The following is a 23,826-nucleotide window of genomic DNA, read 5'->3' as shown; positions in this document are numbered from 1 at the left end:
AACATGTTCCACTGCTTCATTTTAGCCAACAACACATCATCTATACTGCACGTGTGTATGCATGTGTTGTGGGTACTCACCACACTCTTCCATGACTTCAAAGGTTTTGCTCTTTACTGGTCCACCCTCACCGAGTCTGTTCTTTGTCTCAGCCAGCTCCTCGGGGCTGACCGCAGGACGCTGCACTTCTTGCTGCTGCTAAGAACAACAACAACAACGATGACCACCGTTCAAGATTTTGCACAGCAGACATTCTAGAGACATTGCTCTTACTTGAGACATGTTGGTGATGTCAGCCGATTTCTCCTTCGTGTAGCCAAGTTGTATATAGTCTGACAGGCAGGCGGGGGGAGTACAGTAAATCTGTTTCTCAACATCAACAAATGATGTCATGAGTGTAAAAGCTCCACCCACAGTTTGTGTGTGCAAATTAATCCCAGTTTCAAACTTTGGGGAAAAAAAGACAGAAAAGCAAGTCTCTTGCAGTACTTTACTGCACATTCCTCATAATGACATCATTATCCAACCCTGACGGACGATTCCTTCAATTGTGGCAAGTGTGGAAGAAGCACATCTTGTAGTTTAGCAGTTTGTGGTTCTGCAAAACAAACAAAAAAACACTTGCTGCTGGTTTTCCTGGTGAAAAGTCAAGGAGGAAAATACATGATCTTAAAAATTGTAATTAAAAAAATAACACTGTACAAAAACGCTGAGCCAAAGGTTTGCGAGGAAATTTTAGGGAAAAGGAAAAAAAAAAGATCTTGACCAAATCAAATGAAAATCTGACATTTTAACAGGGGTGTGTAGATGTTTGATATCCACTGCACGTCTTGTGCAACGGAAGGTTACCTATGGAGCAAAAGAACATTTTAAACAGATAAACCAGGGGTCATTCCGTAAACAACATGACGTCAGCTATGCAAGTAAAACTACAACCTGGACAAATCATCCCGTAACACGTGAGATGACGTAACACAAAAGTGGCATCAAAATAGGGGTACGGCAGATTCTAAGATTCTCTTTCACTTCATTTTTTTTTAATTACAATTAAAGGTTTTGTTTTTGCCCAGAGTCCATCAAGGAAATGGGAGTCAAAGTTGCTGTCATGTCAGGCATTTTAAAGTCAACACTACTGAATAAAAGCATTTAATACGATAAATCCATAAGGAGTTAAAATACTTTCTGGTGGTCAACTTTTCCAAACACAATGGATACATCCCATGACACATCACATAGTGACACACAACCAGCTATGTATGTTGAATGATGCACTGTATGAATCTGTGCGAAGCGACTTCAGCAGTAAAAATCCGACTATAACACAATCCATTAAATTTGGCCCACAATAGTTTACTTATCATACACTCAAAAGTCATTTATTAGGTACATGTGTACAAAATCAGCAAAAAAAATAAAGTTCATAGAAATCACCTTATTTAGAGTACAGCACATACGCAGATGATTACACACACTTCATAGCGTAATATCTGCGTATATCTGGCGTAATATCTGGAAGGTGTACCTAATGATGTGTCCAATAAGGTTACACTTCTTCATATGTGCAGAGGAATTATTCAGTCACGTTATAATACACATTATACACATATTCACATACACATTCATATTAATAAAGTACAGTATTGGCCAAAACAATTTGTTACAGCAGTGAATTTTATATCTTGAATTCACTTCAGACAGAGTGAAATATTTTATGATCTTATTACACTGGTCAACAGCAAATTTTGAAACCAATTTTAGTGTCCCTAAATTTATCTTTGACATTGACAAAAATGAGTATACTTTTTTCTAGTGTATCCAGTTTTTAAGCGACCGTATATCTTGTTTTGAACTTTGACCTATAAAAGCTAGCGGAAGATGGATTCTACCATGCGTTTTAAATTTATCGCTATTATTGCTGAACCTAACCCTTAATTCATAAATATAAGATATCCTTTATTTGTCCCACACTGGGGAAATTTACAGCCTCCAGCAGCAAGAATGTAGGTAGAAAGAAGAAAAAAAAAACAACAAAAGAAAATGGGATATTATTGGATAGATTATTACATATTATTCCAAAAATCAAATGTATCAAAGGGGGGAAAAATTAAAGTGAGGGCAGATTCAGTAAACACACCAACAAAAAAAAATCTAGAAAAGTTTACTTGTATCTTAGATTTAAAAATGTAGTGACATTTTGTTGACCGGTCTAAATTTCCTACAGCTAAAAAAATAATTTCCTCTGCATTGATGAAATGACCTTAATTTTTTGGGAAATTATACTACTGAACTGAACTCTTAAATACTCAAAATTAATTAGGCACATACTGTATATACTTGCGTCCATGATCCACAAAAAACAACAACCCCCCCCCCACCCCCCCACCCCAAAAAAAATCCACTTGCCGCTGGCCTTCGTTATACACTTTTTTTCCTGTACTGGGGCAAAAGCTGAGTCCTCACAAACACAACGAGTTGAGTTTCTGTGAGCACAATCGTCCCAAGAACAAAAAGAAGACAGGCCGCTCCCACGCCGACGTGGACTAACCTGAGGAGCCAACCGCCGTCGCAGCAAAAAGCACCCTGAGACAACAAATCCCCTATCAATACAAATGCCATCAAGACCCTCAAGTCAACATTAGTAGTGAATTGTTTGAAGATTACCTCACTGACAACCGTGATGGCTGCACTGACAGCGAGCGCCAGGCACAGCGGCAGCGAGGGCAGCAGGCCCCGCAAGGGTTTCCACTGACTGGATAGGAAGTAGCGGCGAATGTACAGGACGCTGTGCGTGATGCGGAGGGCCATGTTCAAACAGTTGGCCAGAATGAAGCCAATGCCACCAGCCCACCACGTCAGCATGTAGGACAGGAAGAGGAAGGACGCAGACAGGGCCAGCATCACCAAATTGTACCTAAAAATGAATAAAAAAGTGTTATCTTGACATCCAATTTTATTCCTTTAACAATCATTTCTAAAATTATCTTTTCTCATTAAAATGAATGGAAATGTCATTTATCTGTTCCTCCATGCCAAAAACCACAACAACAAAAATGTTAGAGTTTTTAATAAGAAAAATTGAACGTTTATCATTTTTTACTTTATAAACACATGCAGATCTTCAGATCTCAAGGCACCACTGTATGTATATTTTGCTGTGTTAAAAGCGACGTAGCAAACGATTATTGGTGCGTACTTGTCAACCTCCTCCTGGCTCATTGCAGCAAACACAAAACACTCGGTCACACCGTTTACAGCCAGCAGGAGGACGTAGCAGCTGTAAAATCGCAGGAGGGATGGACCTTCAACAAAATACAAAGAAGCAGTTAGGTGAAATCTGTTTTCTTGTCATTGAAATTCAGCGCCATCCAGGTCTTGACTTTCTCAGGACAGGATAAAAGTGGCCTCAATGAGAAAGCGTCTTTTTGGTTCAGCGGGACATAGATCTGACAGTCATCCGCATAGCATTGGAAGGAAATACCATGTTTCCTTAAGATGGAACCCAAAGAGAGCAGATACAATGGAGAAAAGCAGAGGCCCCAGAATTGAACCCTGTGGAACACCACACAACAATTCGTGACTAAGACCAAACAAGGCTTACACAAATGGTTTTGCCAGCCAAATAGGACCCAAACCGCTGAAGGGCACTACCACTAATACACACCAGGTGCTGCAAATGAGCCAACTGAATACTGTGACCTACTGTATCAAATGCAGCGGTTAAATCCAATAAAACTAGACGCACATTGTCTACATTACCTGCCCCACTGCTCAGCAATGATCCACCATAAATATCCAGGGCCAGTTCTGAGTAGGCGTACCCAAAGACTGCGATAATGAGTCCAATCACCAGCACCAGTTTGAGCAGGAATTGTAACACATTTGCTGCGACACCAACGTCTTCCTGAAGACAACAATCACATTGTGACCTTAAACTCATCAATATTTATTCACAATAAAACATGCCAGTGCACACCTCTTTCTGGTTTTTCACATCACGGCCTCGCTCCAGCACTTTGGCAAAGAAGATGTAGAAGCTCTCCTCGATTGGCAGGAAGATGAAGCGCGCCACCATGGAGCCCAGATTGTTGACGATGTCATAAACGCCCTGGTCGCCGAAGCTCAGGACGTTCAGGAAGGTCATGACGTAGCGCTCGCCTTCAGTCAGGATCTGCTTGAGGAACGACTGCTTGAAGAAGCTCCAGGTAAGACGGGCCACGGTCCAGTCCACCAGCGGCTAGAAAAAGACAGAGGTTATCCTGATGTCGTCAAAACTGGTAGAACTAGACTGACATTGCGTTGAGTTGGGTGTATTTTGTCACTGCAACTGCGGTAAGATCCCCTGATATCCACCAGATGATTTTGTGGATTTCCAAGCAGAAGTAAATGCAAATATCAGTAACATTACAAACATTTATCCCAATGTTACTTTTTCAAAATTAATGTAATTGATTTCATACAAATAGTGTTGGTTGGATCCAGTGGGGGTTGCTTGTGCCTCAATTTGAGCCAGGTAAAAACTCAAACTCATGGCTATGTTATGTAACAAAAAAGAGATAAGAAACAATCACACTACCTCTCCATTAGCTTTGTGAGGCACCAGATCTGTAATATTGCGCAGGGGGAAATTGATCTCAATTGCCTCTTTGGACGGCAAGAAATGAAGAAAGTAAACCGCATAGCACAGCACCAAGACTCCTGTGTACACCAGCTAAAAGATGCCAGAAGATTAAAGTTATTCATCTTGAATGAACAAACAGTATATGAGAATTGGAGCAGATTCTTACATGAGCGGCAGAGAAGATGTAAAGGCCCCACTCCCGGGCAGACATCACCAACACCACCGTCACGCTGCACTTAGCCAACATAGCCAAGCTCTCAGCCACCACCTTTAGCTTCACAAACATGTGCACTTGGGCCAGCACCCAGAGGGGCTCGGCCAGGAGCTCCTGCACCCCAGCTAGTCCGAACAGCAGCACGGCGGGGCCGTAAAAAGGAACTGATTGAGGATCTGGCACCTCCAGGAGCCATAGCCACACAGCAGCTAACAGGGCTCCCCACAGCACACCCAGAGGCAACCTGACAGACCAAGAGTGGTGTCAAGAGATAAGCAAACATTGCACGGTGAAGAACACGGTGGTTGGTGAAGCTTACGTCAGCCATAGCAGGTTGATGAGCTGCCTCCAGTTGCGCTTCCCGTCAGCAGATCCACTCAGACAGGCTCTTCGAAAGGCCTCTCGAGACAAAAATACTAGCGTGGAATACAGCAGTGTGAGCCTAAAAATAGTAAGATAATAACACACATTACTGTCATAAATAAACTGCTTTGTGTGACAGTGGTAACACAATTTATTAGTAGTTCCCAACCACAGTACCTGAGAGAGCGCAGATCGTCAGATGTACCACAGGAAATTATTTTCATTCAATTGGTCAGAAAATTTTGAAATTACTACAAATCATTCACACTTGTTAATATATGACGGCGACGTATAGTGACAGCAGGCAGCACAATTAAATGTTGTTCCACAGAGATGTTGAAGATCTCAATGTCTTCAATTCCTGCGAGTACATCAGCCTTTAGTTCGACTATTCTGGTTATGATTTCAATCTGCCTTGGTACATTTTTGACTAAATTAAAAGGAGATGTAAAATATATGCCTGGCTCGATAAAAGTTGTGATTTACTGGGCTTACCTTACATTCACCACTCCAATCAGCTCTTTGGATACAAAACGCAGGGTGAACGCGTTCAATAAGAAGGTGAGCACGCGGAACATCACCTGACATCAAATATTAACATTACGATGAAGCATTCCACACACAGATCAATAAAAGTTAGCGTTTACTCACCTGTAGCAGCACATTGTAAGACGCGAGAGTGGATGCGTTTTTAAGTACGTCCTGAGAGCTCATTCTGGAATTGTTTTGCCTCTGCTTGAAATGCTGTGTTTGAGGTTTTAGACATTAAAAACAGAATTCATTTCTTTCCACCGCGTTAAAAGAAGAATTCTTAGTACACATGACAGGAATTTAGCGTGGTGATACCACTTCCCACTTCCGTACACATTGGTATAGAAGTTACGTAGTGACGTTGGGTGAATTACGCGCGACGCCATTGGTGGTTATACAGTTATACTTCCGGCCAATGTCATCTTTGTTTAAAGAAGCAGTAACACAGACATTACGTACAAAACTAAACAATCAAAATACATGTACACTATATGAATCAATCATTCAAACTATTTATAGAAAGAACGCAACATATGTAGATTGTAATTTATAATAATTCGTTTCGGAAAAGTTACAAAGACACAGAAACTGAGATGTGTTTTGGAGGGTTTGATGTTTTTTAATGAGACGTAAAAGATGGACAGTTAAAAAAAAACACACACACACACAGCGTACCAATATACATGCTACACCAATATACACTATCTATATACACAATTTCAGCTACTTGCAACAACTGATGTTTGAAGTCAAGCTACATTCATTTATTTTATGCTCACGTGAATTGAAAGTACCAGGTGAGATTAAGCAAATGTTTACCATTAATGTTCAAGTATATTTTTTTAATAACACCTCCTTGGTGGTTTTATTTATTTTTAGAAAACGGTATGTCATACCAGATCAAAGGCTCTGTATTATGATCCACAAGTCAAAGGCTGCCCACCCCTGCTCTGGAAGACTGGTGGGGCAATTCCGTGTTCAAACAATAATTATTATAATCTAAAATTCAAGATGAATACAACAAGATTGATTTGAGATCTATGTACTGTACATTAAAGCAAGAATTGCTGACACAAGATGGCAGTAGTGACACAAATTGGAATGTTAAAGAGTTTTCAACCTACCACCATTATTATTTCTTACAGGCTACACAATAACTAGACGCATGCACACAAACACATCAGGCTTAATAAACACAGTGCCTCCAAATGTTCTAAAAAATATCTACTTGTACCCAAGGAGAATAATTTGTGCTTAAAATTAGGTGCCGCAAATTCTGGTGGTGGACCAGCTATTTGGCAGGTTTAACCATGTGACACAATAAGTGAACTGCACCTAAACACGAGGTGCGTAAACTCAGTCTCACTGTTCATTCAAGAGTTACTTCTCTAAGAGGAGCTCCATCTTGGGGTTCATGAAAGAAAAGCCAGCAAATGCCGACTGGTCCATGGAATCTATGAAGTTCTTGTCACTGTGGGACAGGCGAGGCTTCTCGCTCAGGAACTCACGATCAAAGTTGCTGCAGTCGTTCGGTGCTCTCTGTAATTAGCATCAAATATCTCGCATGAACAAACAATACAAGACATCTTTAAAAAAAATCTGCAGCTGTCAATTGGGTTTCTCAAATGGTGTGTGTCTGCGTGCCATACCACTTTGGGCTTGAAGGGTGGCTCCACTTCCCTGTTCTCCAAGGCCTGCCAGTCAATGGACTTGAAGAAGGCGTGTAAACGGATATTACCCAGAATTGTAAGCCTGCGTGTGGGATCTCTTTCAAATAACTGGAGGGAAACAAAATGAGAACATGTCTATGATTAAAAACAAAATGGAGGCTGAATACAGGATCCTAAATAGAGCTTCGGTAAGGAGGAAAGGCTGCTCTGGGATGTCTCGTTGTCATAGTTGTGGTGGTGGTGGTGGTACAGACCCGCTCCAGCAGCTCCTTGGCCTCCTTGTTGATCCAGCGGGGATAGTGAGGGGTGTCCATGCGGATGGACTCAAACAGCTCATCCTCATCATCTCCATGAAACGGCGATTGTCCCACGAGCATTTCGTACAGCAACACGCCAAAGGACCACCAGTCCACTGAGAAAGAGTATTTCTGGCCCAGCAAGATCTAGGAATAACCAATACATGCTTTTACACCTCCTCACAGGGAAAATACAGTTTTTATTTAGCAATTTATTTTTATTTTTTAAATAAAGAAAATATAACGTGCATTGGCTGGGAATGAAACTCTCAGGTGAGAATTCTACCACCATTGCATTTTGGTATACATCATATTGATATCCCTGTGGGATCTGATACACTGAGCCGCGTGTTTATGACAAACATGTCAAGGCCAAGTCAGACTATTCGCATCTGCCCCACACGCAGACCCTTTTGGGGTAGACATTTTTTTTAGTTCCCACTACTCTAATAAGACAGACATAAGAATGCTCAAACGCAAAATATTTATTGTGTTCACAGTTGTGAGGTTCACAGTTCAGCCATCTTGTGTGGAGTTTGTATGCTCTCTTCAATGTTGAAAATGAACGCCTTACACTTTGCAGACTTTAAGAGTGGATGTGTATTTGCTACATGTGCCAGTGGTTGTCGCATGAGTGCAGTGATCTTCTATACAATTTGAAGTCTTATGGGAAATGATATACATCTGTGCAGTTCCTGTATCTGGTTTCCTTCCTTGCGCAATTTCAACAGCAATAATACTTCAACTCCAGTTGAAGTACAGTTACATACGCTGCCGTTTGAGCTGCACTCAACATGACAGCATCGAGAGCAAAGTACCTCGGGAGCTATGTAGTCAGGTGTACCACAGAAAGTCGTGGCCCGGTTCTCTCCAAAAATGTTCTCCTTGCACATGCCAAAGTCAGCGATTTTGATGTGTCCCTCATGAGTCAGCATCACGTTGTCTAGCTTTAGATCTCTGCAAGAACAAAAACAAAGCAACATTTTTTTTAAACATGTAAACAGATTGTCCTAACATGACCCTGGAACATCCTCGGTTCCACTTAATGCTTGATAGTGCACATGCAAATGAAGCATTGAAGTTTTATCACCAAGTGCGAGCAGAGATGTTCATTTTCACCTCACACTTGCAACTTGTTACTGGTTACAAAATTACGCAATGTATTTAAAAATGACACACTTCGGTTAGCTTGCTGACCTGTAAATGATCCCTTTGGAATGCAAGAACTGAAGGCCGCAAATGATCTCAGACGAGTAAAACCTGTAATGGAAGAGACGGCGGGGACAGACAGATGTCAGCATAGTGCAAAAAGCGGTAAGTCGAACGCTGGCGTCTAAAAGGGGGGGGGGGCTCTTTTCAATGTGGGTGTGAATTATTGAGGAGGACATTTATATGGAGTAGTCGGCGGTCGAATAATGCTGATTCCATGAAAGCCTAGCGTGGCACCGAGCCTAAAAGAGTCGAGTGTCTCGAGCGATCCGCTTCGTTTGTCATTTGTGTCAGGCTCGATAGGTGACTGCGCAGAGAAGGGGGGAAAAAATAAGAAACAACGGCCAGACAGTCGGGCTTAAGAATTAATTCAAATAAACATCTCAATGTAGTACAATGTTGTTTTCAAATCGCAAAGGCGGCAATAAAAAAAAAGGGTTTAATTTGGGTCGGTTGGTGGGCTTTATTTTTATATATATATATTATATTTTTTTTATTTATTTCTATAGGGTCTAGATAAGCTTAGTTGCTTAAGAAGTAAATCTTTCATAATTAACGCATGGTTCCTTCGCCTCCCAAAAACGTTTTTTTTTACACTACTTCAACCAAATTTTACTGAAAAAAATATGCCTCAGGAGTCTTAACTTAACATGTGAGCAAAAGTCGAAAGTATTCAGGTTTGAGTTTTTGGCAATGCCACCGCAAAAGATGACTTGTGACGGCAAAGAGGAAAAGCTGTACGATAACCACAGAAGTGGTTGTCGTGCGATGCCATAAAGGATTTGGCTGCTCAGTACAATACAAGCAGCACAACAAAATAATAAATTACATCCCTTGACTTTTCCTTAACGACTAAATCAAGTTGTTAAACTTCAAATTTAAGTCATCTTGTTTTACGACCGCCTTGAAGTCAAGTCCAACAATTGCTGATGTGAAGCTGCTTGTAAATCAATTTCATTTGCGCTGCATGTGGTTTGCCTTTGTTCTCTACACTAACTGGGTGCTTTGGTTAGAACGGCGCCTTCTGCACAGTGAGAGGCCACTTGAAACTCAGCGAGCAGTCCAGTCGCGGCCGAAAGAAAAAGATTGCATCAGCGAATGGAGACGATACATTACGCTCGGCCGCGACAGTTTGAGCACACACTGAGCCTGATGCTTATTTACATATTCGGAGTGCATATGATTTAATGGAAAGCAGACGAACGTATGCGGGCATAATACTTGCTATCATTGATCAGATTGAGTTTTCTTGCTTTTTTTTTCATGATGCCTTAATTGATATGATAGCTTCGTTTTAATGTGTTTGACTTTTGTTCATACCATACTTGCATGACAATTACAATGATTAAAAATGCAACTTAAAACACAACCTGTACCGTTCATTTACGTTGTATGACAGCAACAGTTGGGAGTCCACAACAAACAAATTCACTTGACATCATTTTCCAGAGTGACAGGAGTGAAGCTGTTAGACTTTGGAGGACTCAGTGGAGTCAGAACACAATTATCATCAATCCTATCCTGCTCTCAAATTATGGCCGGCATTGTAATTCTATGATCTGCTCTTAGTTGTAGATCTTTTTACAGTGTTCTTTTGTGTTTATCCTCATGCACGAACATACTCATTACCTGGGCAAACTTGCTCTGCCACGGTAGATGTGTATGTGTGTTTTGTTTTTCCATCCTACCTTGTACAGGTAGTGGGGATGGAGTATCACTTAGTGTGCCACTGTTGTGTGTTCAAGACCTACTTAGCTTTAAGCTCTGTCTTTGTCAATGAGCATTTTAGAAAGGTCAGTTGGCTGGTTCAGTTTCAGACCCCCCCCCCCCTTCCCATTATAAGTTTGCTGAAGGGAACGCCACGGCGGCGAGGAGAGAGAGGTGGGTGGTGGTAATGGATAGCTCCGACAAACAGTATACAGGCACTGAGGCGAGCTCAGTCCCTTACAAGGTCATTGTGCTCGTGCGCACCAACCGAAGGACGCCAGCCAAGCCTCAGCCCATCAGGATACAGTCAAGTCAAAGTTGAAAACAAAAGAAAAAAAAAGAAAAAGTCCCATAAAGCACGGGAGACAAAGGTAGGTTTACATACAGAATAAACACAGCTCTATTTGACTAGTGTCTGCTTTCCATTCGATCTTTCATTGTGTGTGTGGCGCGTGTGTGCATGCTTGCGTGCCGACGAATGAAAAAAAGGAGTTTGGTTTCTTTTTCTTACGTGGCTCTGACAAGATCAAATCGTCCTTTTTCCTGAATATGAAACATGAGGTCTCCTCCATTCAAATACTCCATCACAAAGAACAGATGCTCCTGTCGTAAAAAAAAAAAAATATATATATATATATCTTTTAGTATTCGTCACTGAGCAATGATGACACGGTTTGAGTGAAGGGAAGCTTACCTTCGTCTGGAAGGTGGAATAAAGGTGTGTGAGGAAAGGGTTATCCCAGGCTAAAGCTAAGACTCTCTTCTCCACCATCGTGCACTCCACGTCGTCATCCATCAGCACCACGTCTTTCTTCAGGGCCTTCACGGCAAAGTACTCCTCCCGACCTTTCAATTCTGCCAAGAGAACCTGACACAGGGACGATGCTTATTTATTCCAGCCCAATTTTACAAGCGTGCGAAAACGTTACAATCCACCGTCAAAATTGCACGGTGTCTGTGTGACTGTTCTTTACCTTGCCGAAGCTGCCTTTCCCCAGGACCTTGTGGAAGACAAAGTCATCCACGTTAATGCGAGTAAGGTGTGTCAGACGAGTCTGAGGCCGCGGGTTCGAGCCATCCCATATTCTGCTATAATGGGTTGAATCTAAAAAAATAAAGAAATTAATTCATAAACATTCACGCATAGAGACATCACAATGTATTATTACTCCAAACGGAATATCGTATAGCAAGTACTAGTGACATTTTCGGACACGTAAACACTCACTGACCATTGATATCCAGTTCAGAGAGCTTATTAACTTCATCGTAGATTCCAATATCAGAGAGGTTTTGATCAAGGTTCGGATCAGAGCGGCGGGTGAAGGATTTCTGAGTGGAAAAGGGAAGAAAGACGTTAAAATGACACATGCAATGCAACCATACAAAAATATAGCTTGTGTTATCAAGGACACGTCAATTTAATATTAAGTCAGGTTAAAAGTCAAGTGAATGTTTGGAGCTCTGTGAGACTGGAGCTGTTGGGATTAGACTAAGTTTCACTGCTTATGTAGAATTGACAACGAGTCGTCTGTCACATTTGAAAAGACTGCAAGCGAGTTTGCGTGCTTTAATGGCTATTAGCACTCTATCGATTTTGCAGAGTCAACTATACATGTAACATATATGATTATATCTGTAGAGTGTCCTGAAATAATGATGTTTGCTTTTACAGTGCATCACGCTATCGGATTTAGACTTCTAACCCCTTTACCCGATTAGAAGCATTTAGACGTTAGATCTGCAGCAACTCACCTGGCTGACTTGTGTAAGCGCTTCCGCTAATAGTTTCTGGTTGATGCCGCAAAGGTTGGCCACTTTATGATGACACTTGTGGTGAACGTTCATGGAACAATCTTCAAACACAGCAAAGTGGCTCATAAAAATAATTCCAGTTCAAATGATGTGCGGCGGAGGGGGTTCACGGTGGTGTGCGTCTGTGTTGTACCTTCACACTTCAGGCCCTGTTTGACAAGACCCCACAGCATACTCCCACAGTGGTCGCAGAAGGTGGGACTCATGTAGTTGTGGCTCTTGAAGCGATGCGGCATATCGATGTTGAAGCGCTCCTTCTGGAACTGCGGCAACAAACGCGATTTGTCTTCTCCATTAGTGAGCCGGGCCAGAGGAACGCTCAGAAGCGGCCCGACAGCTTTGCAGATGCGCCTCATCATTTTAGCTCCTTTCTGAACGCCTCCGTAGAGCGCAAACTGTTTCTTCCACATTTCGCTCTGCCTGTGTCGTGTCATCGAACCCAATCCCGTCTTGCACTCTTCCACTGCGCGGCTAGGTGTGCTCGATTGTTTGCATTTGGCTTCTTATCTATCTCACTTGGTCTTTGAACATCTTTATCCTCGGATATTGATGACCCTACAAGATGTGGACCCTGCCTTCCAAAACTCTGACCTGACAACCCACATAATTCAATATGAACCCACTCGCTCATTCTCTTTCAGACATTTACGCACCCAAAAGAAGTGGGAAAATGTTGATTGTGCTCTATTATCTACTGCAGAAAGATGCGTTACGTACCACGGTATCCCGACTGTTTGCGGCAGTGCCAGTGCATCTGCCGATGATTTTGTCGATGCATTTCTTATGGATGGCCGCGTTGCATTCTGATAGAAAGAGAATCGTATTTGTCACGAAACAGTGACAAAGTGCATAGTGATAAATAAGGTCATTTTCTGATTTTAAATCAGTGATTCTTAAACTGTGTCCAGTGTGATGGAAATACAGGAATGTCAAGGATTTCTTGCAGTTTTGTTTTTTTTGGGGGGGGGGGCTCTGACAATAGGCATTCCATGACACACATAAGCCCTTACATGTACACATTACACATACATGGCAGTTATCAACACTACAAGCATCACATGGGGGGGTTCTCTTCCAAATGAGGGGATGTAAAAAAAAAAGCTTTGAAAACACTTAGGTCACTGCAAATATCAAGGGACTGTAAAATGTTCACTTACGTCTGCATTTGTAGCCTTGCTTGTTGAGTCCCCTTTGAGAGGTAAAGAAAAACAAGTCATCTTTTTTTTTAAACACCACCAATTTCAATTTTTTTTGCTGATTTGATTCTTTGTTTGAGATAATGTACGCCGGTTATTATTTGTGTAACCGCGTTTCCTTTTTACCTCAACTTCCTGCTGAGTGAGACCAAAAAGAGTTTCAAAACTATTTTGTCCCTTGCTTGTGTCAGTGGACTGAGAAGCAATCTGCTTGGTTTCAAAGTTTCCCTTTAATTCCCCTGAAGGTTTGTTTATAGCACCAGAAAGTAGGCTGAACTAACCAGACAAAATCTCGGCACACAGAGCAGAATGTGGGCTGCCTGAAGAAGGTGGCGATGAACTCGTGGTTCTTGATGAAGTGGATCTTTGCCTGCTTGATTGCGCCTCGCCGACGGTTGAGGGTGGGGGCCTCTTCTTCTTTTGCAGCTTGTTTGCTTTCTGTCAGGGACAAAGTTCATTTCGCAGGCATGTCTCCTTGATCGTATTCGATGACTCGAATCTCTTAATTTCTTGGGCAGGTTTGATTATGTCATTATTTTCCTATAAAAGAGTGATCAACATTTGATAACACTCAAATTAGCAGTGAAAAAAAAAAGCATTCACCCACTTTTCTCTGTTGCTCTGAAAACCTATTTTCTCAATCAGACACTTGTAAAGTCCAGAGGGGTCTCTCATGAGCACATGCAAGCCTCGCTGTACCTTTTGAGAGCTTCCTGGTCTTCCTTTTGTAACACTCAGTACAGAGTTACAACACAAAAAAAAAAAACCCATGACAAAAAGTAGTGCATATTGTGTGGCGCAAAAGAGAGAAGAAATAAAAGAATACAAACCACTGACATTATTGCATTATTCTGCAAGTTAAATATGAACTCAACATACAAAAATCAGGGTTAACGGTGATGTTCGTGGTATAGTCAGCTGACTTCGGTGAAAGCAGTGTGGCTTCACTTCCCTTTCAGTGATGGTGTGAATGTGAGCATGTCTCAAGATGTGCCAGGCGACTGACTGGGTCATACGGTCTTAGTGTATTTACCCCCCCCCCCCCCCCCCCCAAAAAAAGGCAGCTGGGATAGGCTCCAGCTTCCCATATAGCATGCAACAGGATTAGCGGTATCAAAAACGTATGGGTGGATGAAACTATCAGAGTACTTTCACGAAGTTCAGGTGCAGTTTACGGGTTCACAAGTTTAGGGTCCTGAAATATTGTTTCATGATACATTTATAAAATAAAACTAACAGGAACTAAGATAAGAAAACTAAATCATAATCATCATGATCATAAGACTAATTATTATTAGTATTATTATTTACAGCAGCATATGTGTATACCTCTCTGGTAAATAAATAAATGAAACGAAAGTATGTGAGTGCCGACAGCACATTGGAATTTCCTTGGAGACGAAATTGCCCTGAGGTGTGAAAATGAGTGTGAATGGTTGTTTGTGCACTGCGATTAGCTGGCAAGCAGTCCAGGGTGTATCCTGCCTCTTGCCCAAACTCAACTCGGATAGGTTGCAGCTCACCTGCAACCCTTGTGAGTGCTATCAAAAAATGTATGGATATTAAGATTTGATATGAGAATATGATTTTTTGTCTTTTTTTTTTTTTTTTACCAGACTCCAACCCCTCCAGAAAGTACTGCACTGCCATCATCACTTTCCCGGAAGGCTGAAGATCCACCTGAACACACAAACCCGCACGTAAAAAGAAAGCTTTTGCAGAAGCTTAGTACACTGAACCAACTGAGGTGTTCTACCCAGAATTCAGCACGCCCGTTGGCTTTCTTGCAGCGCTCGGCAAGCACGGACACGCCGACCGTGACCTCAGCCAGGGGCTCCTCGGCCGTCTTCATCAAGAGCACTTCAACCACACGGCCCTCGTAGATGTGTGCGTCAAAACTGGACTTCCAGGCTGGATACATGGTGGGTTTCCGCTGAACTAGAGTCTTGCCTCGTTCTGCGGGGAAAAAGGAAGGGAGGATGCTAAAAAGAGCTTTTGTAGTAAGAGTCAAGTAGTTGGTGAGGGTAAAGCACTGACATCTTCAAGTGAATCGATTTTCCTCACCTGTTGTCAAGGCCTCCTTCATCTTGATTGCACAAAAAGGGGGGTCCGCCGGAGGGGGCAGGGCACCCAGGTCGAACGAGTTGAAGGCAATCCTCAAGAAAGGAGGCATGGTGAAAAGTCCCCAAAGTCAGCTGCGGCCAAAAACAGACGATCAATGGAGTGTTACCCAAGGGACTCTATACGCACACCAATTACTCGCCACTTCCTTGACTGGTCACTCCCAACCAAAGGGTGCCGTGGCCCCCAGATGTGCCATGGGTTATAAATCGGGTGGTGCCATAAAATTTCCAACTTGACTTAAATTTATTACAACGAAGGCGTTCGATGTGTAGCCCCCTGTTGCCTTTCCTACATCTGAACGGTGAAGGCTTCTCGCGAGTATATCAGCTCAGCGTGTTGAACTGAACACGGAGTAAGTACGACCCATGTGTGAGTAACTCGAGAAGAAATCATCATGATTTCAGTATTAGCATTCTTTGTGACATTTTGTGGTGAGACGTAGAGTTTTTTCAAATGTCAAATGGGTGCCTTTTGCTCAATGAGGGTTGAGAAACAAATTCCATGGCATTTGAGGAGTTTGTCATTGGAGACTCCACTGCAATGGTTCACGCGCATGACTTTCGATCGATTATAATCGATGAAATCAAAATCAACACCTTAAAAAAAAAGATAGAACTCAAATGCATCCTTTATGGAGGCAAAGTATGCTAGCAGTGAAAATGATCATTGTCAGCCAACAAACAGTCCGTCAATGTATGCGCACGTTTCAGAACTGGCAGGGGTGAGTACAATACAAGTGGATGCAGCTTTATCATGAGCTCTGTCAAATATGCCATCGTTCTTGACTTCTACGGCTTCACTCACACACACACACTTCTGTTTTCTGTCAAAGCGAGCCTCGACATGTCCCGACTCCAAAACAAGCATTCGGCGCGCCACAGGAAGCTCGGCAATTCCTCAACCCGTAGCCGCCCACACTGGGACCAGCAGAGTAAAGCACAGAAAGGCGAACCGGGAAGAAAATCAGTCTTCAGAAAGGCAAGAGTGTGGGCTTGTGTATGTTTGGGGGTGGGTGGAAAGTCAGTCATGAACTGTGGCTACAGTTTTTTTTTTAATATAATCAATACATACACTGTGCTATGCGACAGAGGGCAGTCCAGATTGATTTGTCCAGCATGCACATTTTTGATTTGTCCCCCTGGGTTAAATTTAGACGGTGTGCGCCTTTCTCTGAAAGCACATGCCATCACCAGCTTACCACCATTCTGCGCCTCCTTCCAATCATGTCTTCACTGAATGACACAAACATGTGGTTGCTGGCAAGGACGCTTTCTTCATCATTGCACAGACAACCTTAGCCAACAGGTTTTACAGTAACAACAAAAAGAACAGCTCTGACCAGTGCAAATGCATTCATGGAGCGTGGCGTAAGGCAATGGGTTCTCAAACACAAGTACCGCTGACAAAAATACTCCCAAGTACCCCCCGCACTGCTTTGCAAAGAAATTCTGAACATGTTGAAAATTTGATGGCAACAAGAAAAACATAGCGTTACCTGTGTTGCGTTAACGCTTCCCACTGCGTCATAATGGGGGAATTTTTGGGGGGGGCACACTTTGAGAGTACAATCAAGTGAGCAACAGCAGCATCTCAAAGCCGATTCAACTACAACCGTTCTTTCAGAACCGAGTGTATACATCCTCTGAAGGTGATTAGCTGTAAAACAGAATTCATGCAACATTGTACAGCAGATCCTGAAACAAGATGGTTTTACTCAAATAGCGCCTGCAGTCCCATTTGGGATACAGAAGAGGGAAAGCACATGAAAGGGAGGCCGGCAAATCGGCAGGAAATGCTACCATGTCCAAAGTCTCAAAAGTTTAAAAAAATTTGAGTTTCGAGGGAGGGTGTATGGTACAAACTAAAATACTGTATGTACATACATATCTGCAAACAGCATGTGCTTTTCTCAACTGCTTCATGACACAAAAAATGTGGCGGACCACTACTTTAAGGAAGGATTTATAGTTATTAGTCTCACTTCACTAATCCCACACTTGCCCTATTGTTATTGTGTGGGGCCCCGGAGGCTTAATAAAGAATTTAACAGTCCACTGTAGTGCACTTGTCCGGGTCACGCTCTTTCCATACACAAACACGCATATTTTACAGGAGTGACTAATAAACAGCTTAAAGCAAGCACATTTAGCTTAGTTTTTGCTGAACTGAATGCCGGAAAAAAAAATTGGCCAATTTTGTGGATTTTCATCGCTGTTGTAAAGTGAAATAAATTACTACTGGACAAAAAGTTTGGAAAAATTCAAAGTTTCAATAAACACAATCAACTCTGATTACAAAACAGCCATTGTGTTTGAACCTTGGGGACCTTTGTATTCACCTGTAGGATAAGAGTCTTTTTTTAGGGGTGTGGCCTCATGAGTGATGTCACGAAACTGGAGTCGCTCCTTGCAAGTGTGCTCGTTTTGTATTAGTGCGTTTCAGAGTTGCCTGTCACTACAGTAGACCAGTTCGTCTCAACGTGTGTGCCGCGGCACGTTATTGTGCCCATCCAGCTCTTCGGGTGCGCTGTGGGAAATGATCAAATTTCACTGAACTGGTCAGAAATGTATTTATTTACAACAAATAATGTACAGTGTTCCCTTGCTACACCGCGGTTCAGTTATCGTGGCTTCACTCCATTGTGGGGTTTACATTTGTGATCATAAACTTCATATTGTGTTTTTACCTCTTTATTTTTTTGTCTTGTTATTTATCTTTCTTCGCCGTTGAAACAGTCCCATTTTTTTTCTAGGGGGAATTTGTTTTATAAAAACCAAGACCGTGAACACTGGCGCTTGTTGCTTCCAAAACCCCGGTTCCCTGATCGTGTTTCAGAAATACACACTGAGCGCACTACTTCACTCAGACCGTTCAGAAACTCAGAACGCCATTTAAATGTGCCATTTGGTTATTCAGAGCCCCCCCAAAAATAAGGTATTAGAGCCCGATGCATCACGAAGGAGGAAAGTAAACTGTTAAAGCACGAGCTAGTTATAGGCTGCGTTGAGGAATTGACGTGAGTAGAGCATGCTCTAAAGCCCATAGCATGCAAGGAAGACGAAAGGTCTACTTGAAAGTTTTTCCTTTTAGATTAAAACTGCTTTACTTAAACAGAATTCCACGTGGCATTGTCGGCAAAATTTCAATCCTAGTGGGTTAAAGTGTCTTTTGCCGCAGTAAACCCTTGCTCTGGAAACCAAAATATAGTTCCCAGGATTACCGTTTTTCTTCTTAATTTTCTTAATGCAAGATGAAGAAGAACTTCCCGCCAGAAGTCCAACGGTTTACTGCGCTGCTATTTATCTTCATTAAGTGCAACAAAACAAGTACTTAGAAGTGTGGAAACTGTGTGAGGGGGGTATGTAATCCCTTAATAGAGATGTGAATCAAACAATATCCTATTTTGCGGGGATTCACTGAACGTAGGGGCTCCTAAAACGAAACACCCGCAAAAAGTCCATCTTTTTTCATCTATCTATGCCAGTGACTTAAGAGGGAACAAAAAAATATCTTGTATCCGATAGCAGAAAGTGTATAATTGACACGTATATCCACTTTTGTGACTATATAGTATTGGTTTGGTGGTGTGCAGTGAGATTTAACTTAAAATATGTGCTCGAGTTGGGAATCACTGCTGTCTAAATCATTGGCATAGTGTCTCACGGTGAAGAAAGTGGTTTTGAAATACTGTTTTAGTGTACAATTTGGAAGCATGACGACAATAAGATGCTTCAAAGCATTAATCTGGACTGTTACTTTTGTTCCCTCTAATACGGAAACAATGGGTGTTGCAAGCATTACCACTACTTTATAATTAAGTGGAGTGAGCGGAATGCAAAGCAACTCAATTGCGTCTGACGAAGCAGGTCCATAAAAAAAAACCAGTACATCATAATTAAATAGAGAACACGGTTAAGTTTTAAGAAGACAAATGGCAAAAGTTGGCGGCCGGATTGTTTGGCGAAGTTTTTTTTTTTTCCGTACTCTACACGATTGAGTCAAAGACGATGTGACAGCTCACATATTCCACCGCATCCACGGACCTTACTTTGCAAGCAAGTAAGTCTATGAATAAACTAAGGCTGGGGCAACTATAACTTTCATGCATCGACGCATGGCGTCTACGCTCAGGCATCGTTCATGTGTGAAGCTAGCTAACATCATACCTTTCACAGTTTAAATGAGTGACAAATGAATATGTGCCACTAAAGTCTCCATGAGGGACGTTTTCTACACACACGCGCGCGCGTTATACAAGCACGAAAAGCGACCCAAAAAATACCCAAAAGCAACAAACAAAAGACCGTCAAGAACTGACTCACCTGGTCCAGCAAACTGTCCGTTGTACCTTCACCGACTCACGGAGCAAAGTTGTTCTCTCTTTTCTTTCGAGTCGCCTCCTTTTTTTTCCACTCGGTGATACACTCGATTGAGGAAGTGTGGCGCGGCGCGAGCGCGCTCCCGACGCCCTCCCGCGCCATGGTGACGTCTACCTGACACACGCACGTCAGCGCGGGCGCGCGCTCCAACGAGTTAGTGCGTGCACGGTTGACGGTTTTTTTCTGATAAGGAATAGAGTAAACTGAATTTAACACAATGAAATAAAAAGGTTTGTGTTTTGTATTGCATCATCTTGTTTATTTTTAATCTGCAGCAAAGTATTGAAATTTAATTAGTATTCGTCGTCAATTAGTGGTCTTAACAGTTGCAGTAGTAGTAGTAGCAGTAGTGGTAATACGACTAGCAGTAGTAGTTGTTGTATCTGCAGTAGAAGCAGTTGTCGTACTTTATGCTGTTTATGTTCGTATAGTATCACAAGTATTGTATTATTCGTGCCACTACTGCTAGGAGAAGTAGTAGTCGTCGTAGAAGTACTAATAGTAGGAGTATTAGTAGTAGTAGTAGTTGAAGTAGTATTCCTGACTGCAAAATGTAGATTTCTTTTTGTATTTATATTTGAACGTATGACAGATAACGTTAATATTCGAAATGGTCTTGGTATTGGTTTTAGAATAAGTACTAGCATTAAAAATAGTATTGGAATCTGTGTTAGTATTACAATAGTTAGTGCTATTAGTATTGGAGTCAATATTAGTGTAGGTTTTAGAATGACAATAGTTATTATTATAGTAGGCGGCCCGGTAGTCCAGTGGTTAGCACGTCGGCTTCACAGTGCAGAGGTACCGGGTTCGATTCCAGCTCCGGCCTCCCTGTGTGGAGTTTGCATGTTCTCCCCGGGCCTGCGTGGGTTTTCTCCGGGTGCTCCGGTTTCCTCCCACATTCCAAAAACATGCGTGGCAGGCTGATTGAACACTCTAAATTGTCCCTAGGTGTGAGTGCGAATGGTTGTTCGTTTCTGTGTGCCCTGCGATTGGCTGGCAACCGATTCAGGGTGTCCCCCGCCTACTGCCCGAAGACAGCTGGGATAGGCTCCAGCACCCCCCGCGACCATAGTGAGGATCAAGCGGCTTGGAAGATGAATGAATGAATGAATTATTATAGTAATGTGTAGGAGTAGTGGTGGTGGTGGTGGTAATGGAATCAGTATTAAAATTAACAATAAAATGAGTAAAACTCTCAGAATTAGTATTTGAATGAGCATTTGAATAAGAATTAGTTTGCATGTTCTCCCCGGGCCTGCGTGGGTTTTCTCCGGGTGCTCAGGTTTCCTCCCACATTCCAAAAACATGCGTGGCAGGCTGATTGAACACTCTAAATTGTCCCTAGGTGTGAGTGTGAGTAGTTGTTTGTTTCCGTGTGCCCTGCGATTGGCTGGCAACCGATTCAGGGTGTCCCCCGCCTGCTGCCCAAAGACAGCTGGGATAGGCTCCAGCACCCCCCGCGACCCTAGTGAGGATCAAGCGGCTCGGAAGATGAATGAATGAATGAATAAATAATCATAGTAGTATTGGTATTAGATTTAGTATTAATATGATGACTAGTAGTATGGTGTGTTGTAGGAATGAGTCCATCAGCAAACTGTGTTTTGTTACACTTGCTGACTACCCAGCCACAACATTCGGTACACCAGCGCAATCGAAAACTTTGGTTTGAAATTGACAGAGAGGGTGTACAGCAATGCATATACAGCATAACATATATGATTGTGGTTGCAGTTTCTAATAAAACAAATATTTTAAGTGCCTTATTTAGCAATATGACAGGCATTCTACAAATGTTTCTTTCCCACTGCATGAGTCTCAATCAAGACGGAGTATTGCTGTCATTCTAAATAAAGAATACTGCTCACGGCTTTGCATTGGAACTCATTTAAATTTGTAGGTGTCCATACTACATGCTGTAGCAAGCAAGTGCATACTGTTGAAGGAGTACATATAATGCCTATGGGGGCGGTGGATGAGCGTTTGGCAATAAACAAGGCCGCAGCGTATACACACAAATGCACAGAACACATCACACAGTTGCTTAAGCCTAACGAGGAGGTGGTAGATTTGGCTCTGTGGCTAGAAGATCTATTCTTGTCCAGAAATAAAACGCTCTCCCACTATCATATTTCTTGCCAAGACATCATAGGCAGCTGCCACACATGAACCAATTGACAACTCCAACAATTAGGCCCTAATTCCTTATAATTTCCCAAGCGACAAACATTTTCTGTGATCCGAACATGTTGGAAGACCAACGACAATAACTATCTTTGAGCCTACCTTTTGGCTTTTCCCACAAAAGCACGGTGAAGGCACTGTTGTATGGTGGAGTGCAGGTGGACCCAAACGCGTGGAAACAGGTATTCAGATCAGCATACACATTTTTTTCCTGCAGACCACAAACACTTGCTTTTAATAATATTTATCCATCCATCCATTTTGCGAACCGTGTTATATCCTCACAAGGTGCCGGAGCCTATCCCAGCCATCTTCGGGCAGTAGGCGAAGGATACCCTGAACCGGTTGCCAGCCAATCGCAAGGCACACAGAGGCGAACAACCATCCACGCTCACACTCACACCTCGGGTCAATTTTGAGTGTTCAATCATCTTGCCATGCATGTTTTTGGAATGTGGGAGGAAACTGGAGTACCCGGAGAAAACCCACGCAAGCCCGGAGAGAACATGCAAAATCCACACAGGGAGGCCAGAGCTCGAATTGAACCCGATACCTCTGCACTGTGAAGCCGACGTGCTAACCACTGGACTACCGGGCCGCCTACTATAATAATAACTATTGTAATTCTAAAACCTACACTAATATTGACTCCAATACTAATAGCACTAACTATTGTAATACTAACACGGATTCCAATACTATTTTTGTCAGTGGATCATCGAGCCGCCAAATACTATTTAGTCTATGATTTAAAAAATAAATAAATAAAACATAGGGGGGGGGGGGGTTGAAACAACTTTCAATTATGCAAGAATTCTTAAAATATGTAAATTTGAGCTTAACTTGTTCTTGATTTTACTGTTTGGTGTTTTCTACCACCTTTATTACCGATTTGTCTTACTGTTTATTGTGCATGTTAAATTGGTCCATGTACAGAACTTTGTATGCAGCGATGGCTGTTTGAAAGTGCTCTATAAATACTGTTGACTTGACTTGACTTAACTGCCTGTCTTGCTAGTTTTGCCCAGTTAGCGTCAGACGACAAAACGGTCACATCAGAACAGATTGCCACAGAATGAGCAGAAGGCTATGTGTGTTTTCCACTCCGTGTTCTGTGGATAGAAGGAGAGAGAGCTATATTTGAACATTCCAGGGAAATGGAAAAGGTGTAACGTCACCTTTTGCAAGCGTGGGCTGCACAGAGTTTGCAAAGTGGGACATGAGCTCGGAGCGCCATTGCATCTCGTCTCGGCCGTCTGGTAGGTGACGAGCTGCATGAGACAAGCACAGAAACGTGAAAACCACATCAAGTGAACACAGTTGTTTCTGTAAATCCCCACCACTGTTACGCAATCTTGCCAATTCTACCCAGAGGCTGTGCTACCCACACACTCAAATGAAAGATGAAAAGTAATGTGGTTTGAAGCTTCTTCACAGGCAGGAACAGAAAAAAGTCTAGACAACGGGTATTAAAACTTAACTTATGTCAGGCCGTATCAAGTATTCCAAAAAAGGGA

At 42.3% G+C, this 23,826-nt stretch overlaps 2 protein-coding genes across 4 annotated transcripts; both read right to left on the bottom strand.

Annotated features, from left to right (window-relative positions):
* Window positions 1-1,329: 1,329 nt before the first annotated feature.
* Window positions 1,330-6,092, bottom strand: rft1 (RFT1 homolog). The gene is made up of 10 exons (XM_052077305.1): window positions 5,847-6,092; window positions 5,691-5,776; window positions 5,152-5,274; window positions 4,785-5,076; window positions 4,574-4,708; window positions 3,974-4,234; window positions 3,757-3,901; window positions 3,194-3,299; window positions 2,662-2,911; window positions 1,330-2,580 (listed from the first exon to the last, which is right to left on the bottom strand). Exons 1-10 carry the CDS (start codon window positions 5,907-5,909, stop codon window positions 2,416-2,418), a joined length of 1,626 nt encoding a protein of 541 aa, XP_051933265.1. The 5' UTR covers window positions 5,910-6,092; the 3' UTR covers window positions 1,330-2,415.
* Window positions 6,093-6,322: 230 nt separating this feature from the next.
* On the bottom strand, window positions 6,323-20,221 carry prkcda (protein kinase C, delta a). Of its 3 annotated transcripts, none has more exons than XM_052075357.1 (18): window positions 20,066-20,221; window positions 15,684-15,814; window positions 15,376-15,575; window positions 15,233-15,299; window positions 13,901-14,057; window positions 13,581-13,612; window positions 13,141-13,226; window positions 12,557-12,686; window positions 12,364-12,464; window positions 11,841-11,940; window positions 11,583-11,713; window positions 11,303-11,476; window positions 11,120-11,211; window positions 8,890-8,952; window positions 8,511-8,649; window positions 7,651-7,839; window positions 7,376-7,504; window positions 6,323-7,265 (listed from the first exon to the last, which is right to left on the bottom strand). In XM_052075357.1, exons 2-18 carry the CDS (start codon window positions 15,790-15,792, stop codon window positions 7,107-7,109), a joined length of 2,058 nt encoding a protein of 685 aa, XP_051931317.1. In that variant the 5' UTR covers window positions 15,793-15,814; window positions 20,066-20,221; the 3' UTR covers window positions 6,323-7,106. The 3 variants fall into 3 exon arrangements, with proteins under 3 accessions (XP_051931317.1, XP_051931316.1, XP_051931318.1); XM_052075356.1 differs by lacking the exon at window positions 20,066-20,221 and adding an exon at window positions 17,239-17,397 and having other exon boundaries at window positions 15,376-15,601; XM_052075358.1 differs by lacking the exons at window positions 6,323-7,265; window positions 7,376-7,504; window positions 7,651-7,839; ... (1 more) ...; window positions 8,890-8,952; window positions 20,066-20,221 and adding exons at window positions 8,959-9,208; window positions 17,239-17,397 and having other exon boundaries at window positions 15,376-15,601.
* Between the last annotated feature and the right edge of the window lie 3,605 nt (window positions 20,222-23,826).

Source organism: Hippocampus zosterae, chromosome 9 (genome assembly GCF_025434085.1).
Source record: "Hippocampus zosterae strain Florida chromosome 9, ASM2543408v3, whole genome shotgun sequence".
NCBI classification, from domain to species: Eukaryota; Metazoa; Chordata; class Actinopteri; order Syngnathiformes; family Syngnathidae; genus Hippocampus; species Hippocampus zosterae.
The sequence above is the reverse complement of the archived record's forward strand: the minus strand, read 5'-3'. Positions and strand labels throughout refer to the sequence as shown.